Raw genomic sequence first — 17,804 nt, 5'->3', positions numbered from 1 at the left:
AGAGATATGATAAACAAATGGGAACTATCCTTCACTAGACTCTCTTAGAATTCTTTTATCCCATTATTCACTTGCCATGTGGCATTAATCGTCAAGCTTTATCCAATGGTCCACAATTGCTCCCAAGGGTTCAATGTAAAGTTCTTTCTATGAGTACATTGTTTGTATTTAGCTTTTTTTTTACTCTAGCATGTTAGTGTGTGAGATATGACTATATTCCTTGGTAGAGAAATATTTTTCTAGCTTATTGTGTCTAGAGACTTATCACAAATCCTTGCCCTCATTTATAACCATTTGTGATTATGTTACTAAGGGGTAGGGAATGGTCCTTTGGTGACCATTCCTTGTAATCCTTGTGACCCCTTGGCGATTGGCGGAGGTCGAGAGCCATGGGGGAGCAGAGTTTGCTAGTGACCAATTCCAACCATCAAGAGTCAGGAGACAGCGACGTTGCAAGCCATGGTGAGGCAAAGCGCAGCTGATGATTGCTAAGGTGATATTTCAACTGCTGATCTGTCGCGCGGTGATTGCATGCACCCCTTGAAAATTTTGTGCGATGAGGTGTAGCACGCTAGTTGAAATTCTCATTGTTCACCTGCCATGCAATCATTGAATAAGGCGAAACTAACTTTCGCATGTTGCCGCAAAGTGCAACAAATGGAGGGCGCAATCTACTACCCTGTGACTCCCAACCTTGACGGGTTGGGGATCTCTCAATTTAAGTAATATCCATGCAATTGAACCTTTTATACAAAGACTTATCAGAGTGGGCTTTTGTTCATGTCAATTTAGCCTCTTCTTTGTTTCTTGTAGCCTTAACCAGTGGCATTGGTGTTGCTAGTAGCCTTGGTAAAGTCATAGTACACATTGCTGGAATAATAGAGGGATAAGGCTACACAAGGTGAGTGTCCGGCTATGCACTATGGAGATTAATGTGATTTAGAATTTACTCACACAAAACATAAAGTCAATGTAATACTATTGAGGAGACATTTTACTTTCAAGCTATAAAGCTAGTAATATGAACATTTTCCCTTGTATTTAGGAGTTGCAAGACCATGATCTTTGTGTTTGCCAAAAACATCATGATTTTTTTATTTTTGCATAAGCCTGTAGCCCTTAAATTCCTTAATGCTCTTAAGAGCATAGGGGGACTCCTCTCCATCGCCTACTTTACAAGCAACACTCCCTCGTCTCTCTATCTACACACACACCAAAGTTGTGCGAGAGAGAGAGAGAGAGAGAGAGAGAAAACAATATTATCCTTTAATTGTGCAAAAAGTGGAAAACCTTACGAAGTAGACAACGCATCAGGCGAAAGGAACAAGTAAAGTTTTGTTTCTTACCTCCATCGCTAGATCCTCTAGCTCAAGCATAATTTTATAGCAAGAAAGAAAAATAGAATTTTGCCATTGGAACTTGGTGAGATGGAAAAACAGTTTTAGGCTTAGCACAAACTTTTGTACAAGAAGGTTGACCTCCTTGAGAGAGCAACATGTGACACCTTATGTCTGCAAGAGAGCAGTGCTACATCACACTTTTCTCCAATAAAGAAACAGTGTTAACTCCTCTAAAGGAAAAGGCTTGCTAGGTGCTCAAGACGACATATTAAGGTGGTGTGACATCCATGGTCATAGCTATGCTATGACACACACAAATCATTGGAGCCTTTGTGGTTGAGCAAACAGTGTTTGGAGTAGGATATCTTGGGAGTGAAAAGCCCAAGATCTTGGTGTGACATCCATGATCATAGCTATGCTATGACACACACAAATCATTGGAGCCTTTGTGGTTGAGCAAACAGTGTTTGGAGTAGGATATCTTGGGAGTGAAAAGCCTTATCTCGACATAGGATTTCTTGGGGGTGAAAAGCCCATCTCTCTTATTTTGTTTGATGTGTGAGATGGTAATTTTGCAAGGCGTTTTATGTTTTGCATGCATCCGACTATGTGCACGGATACAATGGTTGATACACACCTCAAGAAGTAGCATTGAAGAGTTGTGGTACACTCTTCACTAACCTGTTTGTACAGGTTCATTCTTGTATGGTACATTTAGAATAACATAACTTAAAAGATAGCTGACATTAGGAGTAGAAGTAACTAGGCAAGAGTAGGATATGATGGCAACCTTAGCACCCTCGCATATATGCATGAAAGACATGCTCTTGTAAAATGTACATATTCTCGAGTCTTCTTGAGAATATGCTAACAGATCCACAAGTCTTCACTGTCTGACTTCTGACAAGGGCATTCCTCAGATGCTTCCAAGCCCTTCAGAAAATGCAATACCTGGCCACAGTATTTGGTCAGTGCTCTAAAAAGCAAGCAATCTTATCGATGCATTTGAGAAGTTTGATCTGGTAAGCTGTAACTCGGGCTACCTATTGTTGGCTCTACCAAATGCTTTGAAACCAGGCAGTGACAAATCGCCGCAAACAAATGACAAAAAGATGAGACACAATGGACTTGTTCTTAAAATGCTAAGGTACCACTACTTCCTCATTACTTGAATTCATAGCACAGGAGTAGGACAATCCTGTGAAACATGTATACAACTTTATTTAGATCGTCAGTCAGTTGTTGAATGCTCACGAGCAAAAGTACCTAGTTTCTTGTACATCCGGGTACTGTATACTGCATGTGGAGGAAAGAATCTTTGTGAAGGCGTGCCATCTTGAGTTTCGAACATTCCTAAATCTTGCTCCTTAGGTGGACTCCCATCATCCTGCTTTAATCTTTCTGTAAGGGCCCTGAACATAGCGCGTCGCTCACTCATTTCTTGCTGGTGCTGTTGCTGGAACTCCCTCTTAATGGCTAGTAGTTTTTTCCTCTCCATCTGCCTCCATTCCTTGTCTGGCACCCCACCAGGGTGGGTCCTTGGTCCACTCCCCATCATCCATATGGTTTGTAAGGTTGCCATATTTCTCTTAGTGGCTGCACATGCCCCAAGCAACAGACACTTCACCACAACCCTTCAGATTATAAATAACCTGTAAAATTGGAAAAGGTGAAGCCCTTCTCTGCAATCACACTCTCATCTAGTATTATTCCTCGAAATGATAAAAAACCAACATCTAGTGAGCATACAAAAGTGGATATCAGGGTTCATACATCGTGGTTCACATGTACGCACAGTAATTAACGCTTCGCCCATTTCAGTAAAACAATTTCCACAAATTTGTGAGTCCCCAGCTTAGATTGGCCTTTCGTAATCTTCTGCTTTTCATCAAGCATAATCCTGATAGACCACTCAGACATCCCTAATGATGTACATTGAGTGTAACCTTCGTGTACACTGACAAGAATCTTTAGGCACAGCAAGGAGATTAGTAAATTATCCTCATTGTTGTTATCTGAATAAAAATGAGAATAGCCACTCAATTTATGTGCAAGAGTCATGGGTTACCGAAGTCCAGTTGATTCATGATCACAGCTGGCACTTGAAATACAGGGTATCCCCAACTTGAACAAGGCAAGGTATGAAGGTGTTAGAGAACGAGTTTGTGGAGGTGGTCTAGGAAGAAGCAGCACATAATCTTGCCAAGAAGGAAGTGCCACCTGGCACAAGGAGTGCCCTTGTTTGGCTGACATTTGTTGAGTCTGCAAGGGCGTTGCCCACATCCAACGGTGCACCCCTACATCCAGCCCATCTAGTCCTGTATGAACTAGTATGTTAGGTGTCTGATCAGTTTGACCATTGACTGACCAGCTGTCGTTTTGGGCAAATTTTGGCCCACGGCCAAGGCCCAAGGCTCAAGGGTGTGGGGCCAAGGTTCAAGCCTCTTGTGCTCCAAAGATGGTATTTGAGCCCTTCCAACTTTGGTATCCTAAGCTCTTTTCTAGACTCTCTTTCTTTCATCGTATGTGTCGTACTAGCTTTGGCTTAGTCCATTTTGTACCGTACTAACCTCAGAAGCTCGGACTGTACTAGCAAAGGACATTCGGATGTGCCAACCCTGGGTAAGACCTGCGTATTTGACAGCCATCTGGTCAATTTTCAGTCAATTGGTGCCAATTGGCATGCACAGCATATCCGATTGGCCGGCTGCTCTGAAATAGGAAGAGGAGAAGTTTCCTGGAAGTTGAAACCACAAGGAAGTTGCACGGGCAGCTCCCCCATTGACTTTTTGAGCTGAAGAGGAAACTGCTTAAGCAGCTGCCCACAACTGACTACAAAGAACATGCAAGGGAGGTGGCTAGAAATCCCCATGACATTTCTGAGAGGCTCCCCCTTTCCAGCTTCCCAGAAGCATGGAGATCATAAACAGGCGCTTCAAGGAAGGTTCCATGCAGCTGCTTCTTAAAGAAATGCCCCCGACAAGACACTGCTGCCTCGAGAGCCCCCTGACGAGAGATCATTAGTCAGCACTGCCAGGAAGTAACCTGACTGGCACGTGGAAGTTGCCGTGAAGCTTCCTCAGGTTGGAAAGCTGGCCCCCACCTTGCTGGAGTTGTCATCAAGACGGTACGCTGCAGCAGTGGAATAGGGAGGGAAAATCAGCAGAAGTGAGGGGAAGAAAGCAGCAATCCTCTGAGCAATAAGCCCTTACTTTGAGGGAAACCATTGATCATTCCTGTCCTTTGAACAAGAAGCCAGTAGGTTGTGGTGTTCAATCTGACTGCATATGCCTCCAATAATTGTAGTGCACAAGATGACTGCGAACACAACCGATTGCCAACTAGAGGATGGTCAGAGTTTGTCTGTTGAGGGTGCTTCAAGATCTGCTCCAATAGGCCAGAACAAATCCATCCTGTATGACTCCCTTATACTCCAGAAAACCCAGCCTTAGGAAGCTAAGCAAGCTTCCCAGCTGGCTGAACAACATCAAGCACAAGCCTTCCTGGTTGAGATCATCAACCAAAGATAATGGAAAGGTAAATGACAGCCATTTGTTTCTCTCCCTCTCTCTTTAGATGATTCATACCATTCCTGGCTATGTGGTGAGGGGTGCTAGCATGCCTCGAACAGCTCCCTCAAGACGCCTATAGGCAGGCTCTGCTTCTTATGTGACTTCTGCGCAGCGGAAGGAGCGCAAAGAGACCCATATTGACTCTTGGCTGGTGAAATGGACAGACTACTTCGATTTGTACCATTCGACTGATGCCCAGCACATCTCGAGGAGGAACTACAGGTACTCTATAGAATTTAGAAGCGCCATCTTGCTCTCTCTGTTCTTGAAGGGACCAGTTTGCTTTCAAAAAAGCACACACTTGAAGCTCTAATACCACATTAATGGGATGGCACCAATGCCAACTAAAAAGAACAGATTGGAACAGACTTCTAGAACTTCAAAACAATTGAACACAGAGAGAGAGAGAGAGAGAGAGAGAGAGAGAGAGAGAGAGAGAGAGAGAGAGATTTTTAACATCTATGTGAGGCCGAAGTCAGCCTATGAGACAAATCAAATATACATGTGTGTGTATGTCCCCATCTATCAGAAAAGACAAAACAATACAAATTGGTACAAAATAAGGATAAGGAGAAAAACCTTGGTTTGTGATGGGATCCGGGGGGGGGGGGGGGGGGGATGGATGGATCTCTAGTACTAGGGGTATGTGCATGTCTATATGCTTAGGTAGTACAACCATGCAAATGCATCAAGCTAGCTAGCTCCATTCTGTGCCAATAGGAGAGTGTAAAATGTGGTACATGGGAGGATCGTGAGCAAGGGTTGCTCGGATGAACGCAGCTGGGTGAGCCATCATCTCGGCTATTCTCTCCTCGGCAGCTCGACGCGCTCACATCTGGACCTCCTCAATCTGTCTGCGGTGAAGTCGTGGGGCTCGGCTTGTCTCAGCCTGCTAGAGAGTCACTCCTCTCGGTGGATCTGGGGGGGGGGGGGGGGGGGGGGGGGGGGGTCCTCTAGAAAAAATTTGTAAGCTATGGCAGTCTGCTCCTCCCCCCGTGTCTCTGTAGCTGGCTGAAGAAGTGTATCTTTGTGCCTCTGATCTCCAGCAGGTAGCGCCCCAACTTTCTCTGATCTAGAGAGTGCATGATCTTGCGGAGGGTAGGCTGCCCTCTGAAAAGTGACTTGTATCTGCCTCTGATATCATCATAAGCTCTGCATCTGCAAACAAAGTGCTCCTCACTCTCCACCTCCTCTCTGCATACTCGACAGACTCTCTCCTCTTTGGGAATGTCATGAGCGCGCCCCACCTCGATCGGTACTGATACTCTGAGCTGACCAATCGCCACTCGTGAGCTATGTGGTATGTAGATGTCCATATAGCGTGGTCGCTGTCTGAACCCGTCCTTGTAGTGTGACATCTGTATGGATGACTCAATGCTCGCCATGTTAGTCTGTCGGGCGGGAGCTCTCTCGCCCTCTAAATAAAGCACATCATCTGAAAGAGTGCCTCCACTACCATGGGGGGGAGCAAGCTCTGCCCTGATGATGTCGAAGGCACTGTGTGCTTGCCTCGAATTAAACAGGAGATCATATATATGTGTGGTCTCTCGATCCGTGCCCACTGCCTATCTATCAATCCGGGTGCCCACATTGCTGCTGCGTACATCAAGGCTGGGGTGACTAATGTATCAAATAGTCAGCCCTTCGTGCCGGGCTCCTGAAAGTGTGCCTGATGACATCTCCGCTCTAACATGGCCAAAGCTGCATATCCTTGGGTGAGTCTGTCAGTGGCGGCCTGTGCCATGGAGAAGGGTCCCTGTTTGCTAGTGAAGGTGACTCCCAAGTAGACGTAGGAGGTGACCACCTTAACTGGGCCTCCTACTGCTGCTGTAAAAGTGGCTGCTCACCGCACTGATCTGGAGGTGTGGAAGATCATGACCTTGGTCTTCCCAAGGTTCACTGTCTGTCCTCTATGTGTACACAACTCATCCAAGGCACTCAAATCGCTCAAATGGCTCTGTAAACCCTCTGGTGACTTTGAAATCAAAACAATGTCATCAGAATCTCGCATAATGTGGATTGGGGTACCTGCTAGGTCAGCTCCTGCTCCTCCCGCTCGTAAGATGTAATTGGAGATCTCGTCGATGTAGAATCCAAAGACGGTCGGGGAGAGGGGGCATCCTTGCTTAACACCAACGCTAGCAATAGACTCTGACAGGCCACATGGACAACGAACTCTCCCAGTCACTCTCTCATAGAGAGCATAGGTGGCCCATATCATCTCGGATGGTATCCCCAGACTTTGAAGCCACTGAAAGAGCCTCCCCGTGGGACTATATCAAACGCTTTGCGGAAATCCACAAAGCGGCAATAAAGTTTCTTCTTCCGCACCTTTGCCCCATCAATGAGGCACGCAGAACGAAGATGTGGTCGATGGTGGAGAAGCCCCGCCTGAACCCTACCTGGCCGAGAGCCCATAGGCCCTCATTTTCTCCATATAAACTGAGCTCAGCCTCAAGTATTGCCCCATATAGTTTGGCCATTGTATGGCCAATCATGATAGTCCTGTAATTCCCTTGGTCCAAGGTGTCCCCAGACTTGTGGATTGGCACAATGGTGTGCCGCGTCCACTCCTCTAGGAAGCCCTCCCCTACAATCTGATTGAATACATGTGCAATCAACGGGGCTATAGTGGCAGCTGCGTAAATGAGGTGCTCACTCCGTAATCCTGTATAATCTGAAGACCAGCAGTCCTGTAGACGGTGGATGGCCTTCTTGACCATCTCCGCTATGAAGAAAGAGGAGCTTGTGGGTCGAGGCCTAGGTGGTTGTGGGATCAAAGACTGGTTTGGTACCCGATAGAATTTCTCTGCATAATCATGCCATACCTGTGGATCCTTGATAGGGTAAGAGAGAGAGAGAGAGAGAGAGAGAGAGAGAGAGAGAGAGAGAGTCCACGTGAGAGACACGGAGTGGCCGAGGTCCACTCCCAGACTACACTAGCCCCAAACCCTGGTGCCCCTTTTGGTATTACTTTATATTGCTTCCACAAGGTTATAGCTTTGGGTCTCTTCTCCGCTCTTCTGAAAGGTAGGATGCCAGAGTGAAAGCCCACAAAAGGCCCTTGGCCCCCAAAAGCATCTCACATGAAAAGCAACTGCTCTAAAAGCGTCTGGTCCAAAATCTGCCACATATGGGGTGGTTCGTACAACACTACCATGTCAGCAAGAATTTCCATAATTTGCGGACAGGTCTGTACGGTTTGCCACGTCATCATCGCTTGCGCAATTGGTGCTCTGCTTGCTCTTTTTAGGGTTTAGACCCCTCAGCCGAGATATGCAAGTTGGTAGAATCCTAACCCCCATTGTCTTCAGTTCAAGTGTTAGGCCCCTCAGTTGGGATTTGTAAGTTAGCTAGGGTTAGGATCACGAAGTCATAACCCTCTTCATCTTCAGCGGTTGACACATCTGCAGTTTGTAACATAGACTCCCACCATCTGCTTGCATGTGCCTGTCACAAACTGCTTGACGTGTCAAAGCCCTAAAGAATGGAGCCAACTTGCAGATCCCGGCTGAGGGGCAACCCTAAGAACAAGTAACAGAAGAAGAAGTCCTACCAACTTATGGGGACCCCGTCCCATGGGGCCCCTGTGAAATAAAGGAATTAAAAATAAAGCAAGACCGACACACACACACACAAAGGCTTGCACAACCAATTGATGACGTGGCAGAACTGTATGGATCTCTGCAATTTGCGTTGACGGTGCTGACGTGGCAGATTTCCACAAAACGTGCTAAGAGAGCTGACGTTGTAGTTGTATGGAATTCCAGGATTTACGCTAGCAGCTTTTTGGCATTGCTTTTGGACCAGAAACTTTTGAGTTTGAAGGCTTTTCATGTAAACTGCTATTGGGACCTAGGGCCTTTAAATATGAGGCCATGGGCTCATTCTCTGGCATGCTTCCTGGAGAAGGTGCAGAGTCTGGAGTACCGGCTTGTACTGTGTTGATGCAATATAAAGAAATACCGAAAGGGGCGCCAAGGTTTGGGGCCAATACTTTCTGGGGTGGAATTCCGCCACTCCGTGTCGCGTGTCGTCTCTCTCTCAGTGTGAAGTGCTAAAAGTCTGTTCTTTTCTATTGGCACGTGGTGCCCGTCTTGTGACAGTGGTATCAGAGTAGCAGGCATGTGCTTTTCTGAAAGCATACTGGTCCTACCAAAGAGCAGACGGAATTTTATTTGAGGTATCTTCGGGGCTCGACCCAGACCCTGACCCCGACCCCGGACTTATTAGCCACTCGCACCCTTCATACATCGCGCATCGGGCGTGCTGCTCATGTCTTACAAGGCATAAGCCAAAAAGATCACTTGCAAGAGAAGGATCCAAGATTTGTTTCAAGTCAATGTTTTTCTCAAAAGCAGTGCCATAGAGATGTCAATGTCTATACCTACCAAGCCGCACACTCCAAGACCTTGGCAAGCTTTCAAGAAAAATTTTGCCCGAAGTTATATGGTTTCTCACATCTTCCTTCTGGGTGCAACTTCTGGTAGAGTGGGGTATCCTGAAATGCTTGCCATGGAAACCCTAGCAAATTATAACTTGAAATTTCTCGACATCTCTCAGTAGATGTCTCTTCACGAGCTGATGACCTTGGAGGTCCGATGTGATTGCTATGTCTTGGGACTACCATTGCCACCAGAGGAAGACTGTCAAAGAGATAATGGACCATGCTATGGTCGGCTACGACCTTATGGAAGGAACCTAACCCTAATTTTTGGTGCAGGTTTCAGGATGAAAAGTCAATCGATTTTCGAGCTCGTCTGATGTCAAGATTGCTTTTTAAGTTTGAGTTCTGTTTGAATTTGTTTGACGATGTTGTTTGGAATTTGTTTGAAATGGATGGTATCTGTTTTGAACCTGTTTTGGTGCCGATTTGAAATGTTTAACTTTGGTTTTAATATTGGTTTCATTGATTGGTGATCTTTACTCCCGAGTGGAGTAGTGAGAAATGTTGTTTTGGTATTGTTTGAACCTCAGAATGACGCAGGCCGATGCCTGGGGAGCGTTTCATTGTGTGTTTGAAAACCTCGGAATGACGCAGGCCGATGCCTGGGGAGCGTTTCGTTGTATGTTTGAAAACCTTAAAACGACGCAGGCCGATGTCTGGGGAGCCTTCCGTTGTATGCTAGAAAACCTCCGAACGACGCAGGCCGATGCCTGGGGAGCATTTGGTTGTATGCTTGAACCTCCAAGCGACGCAGACTGCGGTGGGGAGCGTTTGGTTGTACAGTCCTCTGAGCTCATGGCCCGAACCTTTTTGGGTTATTTGCGGGGGGTGGGATGAGGTAGTCGTTGAGTAGTTTCATACCGCAGACCATTTGTCTCGGGGGAGTGCTCAGCGGCGTTGTTTGTTAGCATGCATATGTGAGCATTTGTGTTGCATTGTGATGTGCCAACTATTGAATATTCCTAATTGGATGAGATTGCCTGGGTATGTAATTTTAGTGCATCAAGACACCCGTGGAACATCAATGCGGTCTGGGTGTGATGGCTAATTTTACTACGCCAACATATCAAGAGTGCCGAACTGGACGAAAGAAGAAGCCAACTCCTTAACAAAAAAATAGCGAACTATTTGTCCCTCGGAATGATCCTCGGAAATCTTTGAGCTAACTTGAGTTGTTTTGCAGATATGCTAGAATCGCGGATGATTACTTTCTTTCAAGAAGGGGGGATGTCACAAACTGCTGACTGTCAAAGCCCTAAGAATGGAGCCAACTTGCACATCCCGGCTGAGGGGCCTAAACCCTAAGAAGAACAAGTAACAGAAGAACAAGTCCTACCAACTTATGGGGACCCCGTCCGATGGGGCCCCAGTGACATGAAGGAATTAAAAATAAAGCAAGACCCACATACACACACAAAGGCTTGCGCAACTAGCTGATGACGTGGCAGAATTGTACAGATCTCCACAATTTGCGTTGACAGTGCTGACGTGGCAGATTTCCGCAAAACGCGCTTACAGTGCTGACGTGGCAGTTTTACGAAATTCCATGATTTACGTTGGTAGCGTTTTGGCATTGCTTTTGGACCAAAAGCTTTTGAGTTTGAAGGCTTTTCATGTAAACTACTTTTGGGGCCTAGGGCCTTTAAATATGAGGCCATGGGCTCATTCTCTGGCATGCTTCTTGGAGAAGGTGCAAAGTTTGGAGTACGGGCTTGTACTGTGTCGATGCAATATAAAGAAATACCGAAAGGGGCGCCAAGGTTTGGGGCCAATACTTTCTGGGGTGGAATTCCGCCACTCCGTGTCGCATGTCGTCTCTCTCTCTCTCAGTTCAATTGTTATTGAAGTGCTAAAAGTCTGTTTAGTCTGTTCTTTTCTATTGGCACGTGGTGCCTGTCTTGTGACAGTGCCCCCCTTGCTCTCCTTTCTTGCTAGTAGTGTCCCATACTGCACTCTGCAAAAGTGTAGAGAGCTTTTCACGCTAGGCCATCATGGCCTCATGAGCTCTAATGAATTTTTGCATGTTTCCATGTCATACACATAAGCAAGAAGAGGCTCTAATACCAGTGTTAGTCCCTGGTTGGATCCATCCTGCATATATCACATGACACAAGCCATACTCATGCATAAATGAGCGTAGAGAGCGGACATCAAACTCACCTCCAACCATCGAGCTAGTGCTAGGTTTATACTTATACAAACTTAGCAAAATTGCCCTACCTACTTTCCAACAAAAGTCACTTAAAAATAATAAGTGAAAAATCTCAAAAATAGGAAAAATAGGTTTAATGCACTGGAAAATTCCCTTGATGGATTCTAATGGATATGATGGGAATGTTGATGATCATGTTGTGTGCAACCAGAGGATATGCATCTAATCTAAGTGTCTGGACATGCACCGTCTACGAACAGACTCACAAAAGTGCCAAATCACTTCCTATTCTAGACTGACTTGACTGAACTGAACCTTGGTCATGCTGTAGCTTGTCCATGGACACATAGGGTTGGATGTGTCATGTGACAACCACTCGGCAAGACTTTGCAAGTTGGAAAAACTTCTTCTGCTTCTCTTCTTAGGGTTTAAGCCTCTCGGCCACGATTTGCACGTTGGCTCCGTTCTACAGAGAAACTCAAGCTAGCTCAAAAATTTCCAAGGGACAATCAGTTTTCTCATTCCAAATCGGAGCTCTTGATTTCCTAGGTCGTTGGCTTCCCAAAAGAATCTCATTCAATAAGGAGTCTCATTCCAGATTGGAGCTCTTGATTTCCTCAGTCGTTGGTTTCCCAGAAGTATCTCATCCAATAAGGAGTCTCGTTCCAGATCTGAACTCTTGATATCCTTAGTCGTTGGTTTCCCAGAAGTATCTTATCCAATAAGGAATATTCAGTGGTTTGCACATCACAATGCAACACGAATGCTCACATATGCATGTTACAAGACATAGAAACAAAAAGGCGTCGATTAACACTCCCCATGTAAATAACCATCCAGGTCTGGGCCATGAGTTGTTCAACGACTCCCTCATCACTCCTCCCGCATAACCTAAAAAGGTCCACGCTACTAACTTAAAAAGCAATCTCAACATCAGTCGAGCTTGAAAAGACGACTGGCTTTCCATCATGAAACCTACACCAAGATTAGGATTAGATTTCGTTCATAAGGTCGTAGCCGACTACAACATGGTCCATAAGCGCTTGAATAGTTGAAACAAGCCTCGACAGAGAGTTTTTCATGTGGCGACGATGGTAACCCCAAGATATACCAATCATATTGGACCTCCAAGGTTATCAGCTCTGGAAAAAACACATGTTGAGAGATCTCGAGAAATTTCAAGTTTTAATTTGCTAGGGTTTCTATGGCAAGCCTTTCAAGATACCCCACTTTGCCAGAAGTTGCAATCCGAAGGAAGATGTCTAAAGGCATGTAACCTCAGGCAAAAAGATTCTTGAAAGCTTGCCAAGTCCTTAGAGTGTGCGGCTTGGTAGCTATAAACATCCACCACTACATGGCACTGCCTCTGAGAAAAACAGCGGCTTGAGAAAAAATCCTTGATCCTTCTTTGCGAGTGATCTTTATGGCTTATGCCTTGTAAGGCAAAGCAATGAAGACAGGAACACGCCCGATGCGCGATGAAGTAAGGGTGGGAGTGGCTAATAAGTCTGGGGTCAAGGCACGAAGATAGGTCGGGGCATGAAGATACTTCAAATAAAATTCCAATAGAATTTGGAAGCGTCGGTTTGTTGTCTGCTCTTTGGTGGGACTAGGATGCTTTCAGAAAAGAACACGCCTGGGCCCTGAAGCTCTGATACCACTGTAACAAGGGGACGGGCCCACGTGCCAATGGAAAAGAATAGACTGAACACTTTTAGCACTTCAAAATAACATTGACCTCAAAGAGAGAGAGAGTGCACGACACACAAGACGGGGAGTGGCGGAGTGCCACTCCGAGAGAGCACTGGCCCCAAACCTTGGCGTCCGTACAACTGCCACGTCATCATCTTCTTCGCTTTGTGTGTGTGTGTGTGTGTGTGTTTTGGTCCCGCTTTAGTTTATTCTCTCTAGGTCACTAGGGCCCCATCAGACGGGGTCCCATAAGTTGGCGGAAACTCCTCTTTAGTAATAGGCCACTCGGCAAGACTTTGCAAGTAGGTAAAACTTCTTGGTGCAGCTTCTTCTAGGGTTTAGGCTTCTCGACCGCGATTTGCAGATTGGCTCTGTTCTTCATTGGCTTGGCACGTCAGCAATTTGTGACATCCCCCCTTCTTGATAGAAAGTAATCGTCCTTGATTACAGCATATCTGCAAAACAACTCAAGTTAGCTCAAAAATTTCCGGAGTCATTCCGAGGGACGAGTAGTTTTCTCATTCCAAATCAGAGCTCTTGATTTCCTTGGTCGTTGGCTTACCAGAAGAATCTCATCCAATAAGGAGTCTCATTCCAGATTGGAGTATCCTCGGTCGTTGGTTTCCCAATAGTATCTCATCCAATGGAGAGTCTCATTCCAGGTCGGAACTCTTGATATCCTTCGTCGTTGGTTTCCCAAAAGAATAATGAATATTCAGTGGTTGGCAAATCACAATGCAACATGAATGCTCACATATGCATGTTACAAGACCTAGAAACATAAAGCCGCCGAGGAACACTCCCCCCATAAATAACCATCCAAGTCTGGGTCATGTTGTTCAACGACTCCCTCATCACTCTCCCGCATAACCTAAAAAGGTCCAAGCCGAGAGATATAGAGGCCTTTTACAACCAAACATCCCCCCGGACCGCAGTCTGCGTCGTTTGGAGGTGCTGAGAGTAACCACTGCTTAGACTTCTTAATACTCCCCCCGTAATAACCACAAGGATCTGGGCCATGAATAAAAACAACACTTTTCAAACATCGAAACAAGCCTCAACAGATAGTGTTCCTGTGGCAGTGATGGTAACCCCAAAATATATCAATCATACTTGACCTCCAAGGTTATCAGCTCGAGAAGAGACACCTATCAAGAGATGTCAAGAAATTTCAAATTTTAATTTGCTAGGGCCTCTGCAACAGGCCTTTCAAGATACCCCACTTTGCTAGAAGTTGCAATCCAAAGAAAGATGTCTGAAGGCATGTAACCTCGAGCAAAAAAAAATTTGAAAGCTTGCCAAGTACTTGGAGTGTGCGACTTGGTAGCTATAAACATCCACCACTACATGGCATTGCCTCTGAGAAAAACAGCGGCTTGTAAAAGAATCCTTGATCCTTCTTTGCGAGTGATCTTCATGGCTTATGCCATGTAAGGCCGAGCAATGCAAAGAGGAGCGCGCCCGATGCGCGATGAAGTAAGGGTGGGAGTGGCTAATAAGTCCATGGTCGGGGAACGAAGATACTTCAAATAAAATTCCAGTAGACTTTGGAAGCACCGGTTTGCTCTGTTTGCTCTTTGGTGGGACCGGTATGCTTTCAGAAAAGCACATGCCTGAAGCTCTGATACCATTGTAACAAGGGACGGGCACCACGTGCCAACGGAAAAGAACAGACTGAACACTTTTAGCACTTCAAATAACCCTGACCTGAGAGAGAGAGAGAGAGAGAGAGAGAGAGAGAGAGAGAGCGAGCATGACACACGAGACAGGGAGTGGCAGGGTTCCACCCCGAGAGAGCACTGGCCCCAAAACTTGGCGTCCCTTCGGCATTTCTTTATATTGCTTGAACAAGGTACAATGTCGGTACTCCATATTCTTTGCACCTTCATACTGCAGCATTCCAAAGAATGAGCCCTTGGCTCATATTTAAAGGCCCTTGGCCATGAAAAGTTGTTACATGAAAAGCTTTCAAATTCAAAAGCATCTAATCCCAAAAACTGGCTAAAAAGTTGGTAGCACATCTGTACAGCTGCCACATTAGTAGCGCAAAATGCGGAAATCCGTATTGTCTGTCACGTGGCACTGCCACGCAAATCACATGTGTCAGTATAGCTGCCATGACATCATCTTTTACGCTTTGTGTGTGTGTGTGTGTGTGTGTGTGTGTGTGTGTGTGTGTGTGTGTGTGTGTGTTGGTCCCGCTTTAGTTTATTCTCTTTAGGTCACTAGGGCCTTATCGGACGGGGTCCCATAAGTTGGCGGGAACTACTCTTTAGTAATAGGCCACTCAGCAAGACTTTGCAAGTTGGTAAAACTTCTTCTGCTGCTTCTTCTAGGGTTTAGGCTTCTCGGCCGGGATTTGCAAGTTGGCTCTATTCTTCAGTGGCTTGACACGTCAGCACTTTTTGACATGCAATGTGCCATGTGGAAATTTATCCGTGTCCAGATAGTATGATAAGTAGAACAGTAGTCGGACGTAGTGCAGAATAGTTCTAAACAAGCACATGAATAAGATGGTGTCCCTAGTCTGCTCGAGCAAGCTATAATGTAATAATCTTGCAGTGGCTGCCCACGAAAGTGGCCGGTTGGACACAATGGAAATACGACCCGGCGAGAGCCAACAAATTGGGTCGGGAGAGACATAAAATCAGTCGAGTTGTTAATACTCTAGAGTGGCCAAAAACCCGGGTTTCAACACTCATCTTTAAGTCTAAGGTTTGAAACCTTTTAAAAAATGAGTGGCCCGGTCAGTATGAACGCGGTCAAATGACTTAACATTACAATAAGACTAAAAACTGCTAGCGTAGGATTCTAGAAAGCCCAACGTTGGCAACTCTCTCTCTCTCTCCCTCTCTCTCTCTCTCTCTCTCTCTTTGGTGCCATCTAGCAAGGATTTAGCATGTGCAACCTTACATAAGGCCTAGTGCTACCACATTTTCGAGTTCTGTAGCAATTTCCACCCACGCACAGAGTCCCCTCTCTCGGCTCTAAGTTCAGCCAATTCTCTCTCCCCTCGCGATTTTCTTACTATGGAATCCGTGAAGGCCGGGCAGAGGCTATGAAGCCCGCGACGGAGGTAGAGTGCAGCCATAGCAGCTTGTGTGCGTACCTGCGGAAAGCGTCCCACTCAGACAAGTCCAGTACCGGCCGCCCATGAAAATTTCCGCACTCTGACACATTTCAGAAGTAGGTTCCAACCAAGGAGAACTCGTGTGGGAGTCCCCTACGCGAGCAAATATAAGTAGAAGCTTCTCCCACGCTAAAAATCCCTGTACGAAGCAGACATATCCATTCTTGGCTACAAGTATGATGATTTCAGCCAATAGGCTTATGAAAGCATGCATCTTTACGCATCAAAAATATTTGGGACATGAACAATGAATTCTATTTCGGGTTCACATGCTTGTAACACTTACAAATAAATTAAAATCTCCTTCAAGGGGGAGAACCAGTCCATCTTCTAGTCCCTAGTGTTGTGTCGATTTGTTGCAATTTTATGTCTTGCAGAATTCCACGTGAATTAGTCACTTAGTTTTAAAGTATTATGTACACGCTTCCATTTTTGTGGCAGTGATATCAAAGCAAGGTCCTCTCATTTCCTTTCTTAAGAAGAGACAGTCCTTGGAAAAAAAATACCCGTCATGGCAGGACAAGCACAAGAGCTTGAGCAACTCAGGCAACAAATGGCAGAATTGCAAGCTGCTGTTGCTCAGCCATAGGTGCAAAAAGTACTTAAGCCCCTTGAAAAAGGGAAAGCAAAGATGGTGAAAGAACCACCTCAAAACTCCCCCAGTACCTCAAAACTCCCCCACCTCAAAACTCCTGCAATAGGAACCTCCCGACAGCACGAAGAAGAAGAAGAAAACAAATTCGCCGACTTACTCGCCAGAATACTCTTTTATGAAGAACCTGGATAATATCATTCCTCATGAGGAACGTGAGTTGCCCCCAGAGAAGGCTATAGATCAACCACCAAAAGCAGAAAAGCAAGAAAAGGATCGTAGGAAGAGTCGGCACACAATTCTGGTGCACAAGGATTCCAAAGCCATCTCCAAGAAGCGGACCCGACACCACAAGAAGAAGAAGAAGACATTCAAAGCTGGAGATAAAGATGTTAAATTCAAATGTTATAATGGAAAGAGGATTGATACGAAGGCTCTCCCTTTTATTCGACAATTCGAGGTGGCCTTTGTAGAAGGTAATTTCTCAGAGCGCTCAAAACTACGCCATGTTAGCATGTATCTGAAAGATACGGGTAGCAACAAGTGGCTTACCACAATTCTGGAAAAACACAAACCCAAAGACTTGGGAGGAGTTCAAAAAGGAGTTCTACCCTCAATTCCTTCCCCCATACTTTGCCGACAATGTGTAGACAGAATGGGATTGGCTCTCCCAAAGAGAGAACGAAGTTGTGTCCGACTACGTCTACAAATTCTGAGAAGTCCTTAAAGTTACTCCCTTTATAAAAGTTTCTGAGAAGAGACGATGCACAAGTTTGAAGCTGGACTTTAGCCAATACTTCAAAAAAGTATGAAGCTCTACCCCCGAAACACTGTTCAAATTATGATGCAGTCCGTCTTGATAGCCAATAACTTGCATTG

The 17,804-nt window shown here is 45.6% G+C and overlaps 1 protein-coding gene across 4 annotated transcripts in view; it reads right to left on the bottom strand.

The window, feature by feature from the left end:
- Nucleotides 1-2,455: 2,455 nt before the first annotated feature.
- The window catches only part of LOC147420661 (uncharacterized), a 59,352-nt gene continuing 44,003 nt past the window's right edge, over nucleotides 2,456-17,804 (bottom strand). For 2 of the 4 annotated variants that reach the window (XM_086504958.1, XM_086504957.1), the window contains one exon: nucleotides 2,456-2,936. In XM_086504958.1, the coding sequence (XP_086361084.1) occupies nucleotides 2,572-2,922 (351 nt within the window). In that variant the 5' untranslated portion in view covers nucleotides 2,923-2,936 and the 3' untranslated portion in view covers nucleotides 2,456-2,571. Of the gene's footprint in view, nucleotides 2,993-17,804 lie in introns of all 4 variants that reach the window. The other 2 variants (XM_086504956.1, XM_086504955.1) reach the window with 1 other exon arrangement.

This window comes from Adiantum capillus-veneris, chromosome 28 (genome assembly GCF_014529385.1).
Source record: "Adiantum capillus-veneris isolate H3 chromosome 28, ASM1452938v2, whole genome shotgun sequence".
NCBI lineage: Eukaryota > Viridiplantae > Streptophyta > Polypodiopsida > Polypodiales > Pteridaceae > Adiantum > Adiantum capillus-veneris.
The sequence above is the reverse complement of the archived record's forward strand: the minus strand, read 5'-3'. Positions and strand labels throughout refer to the sequence as shown.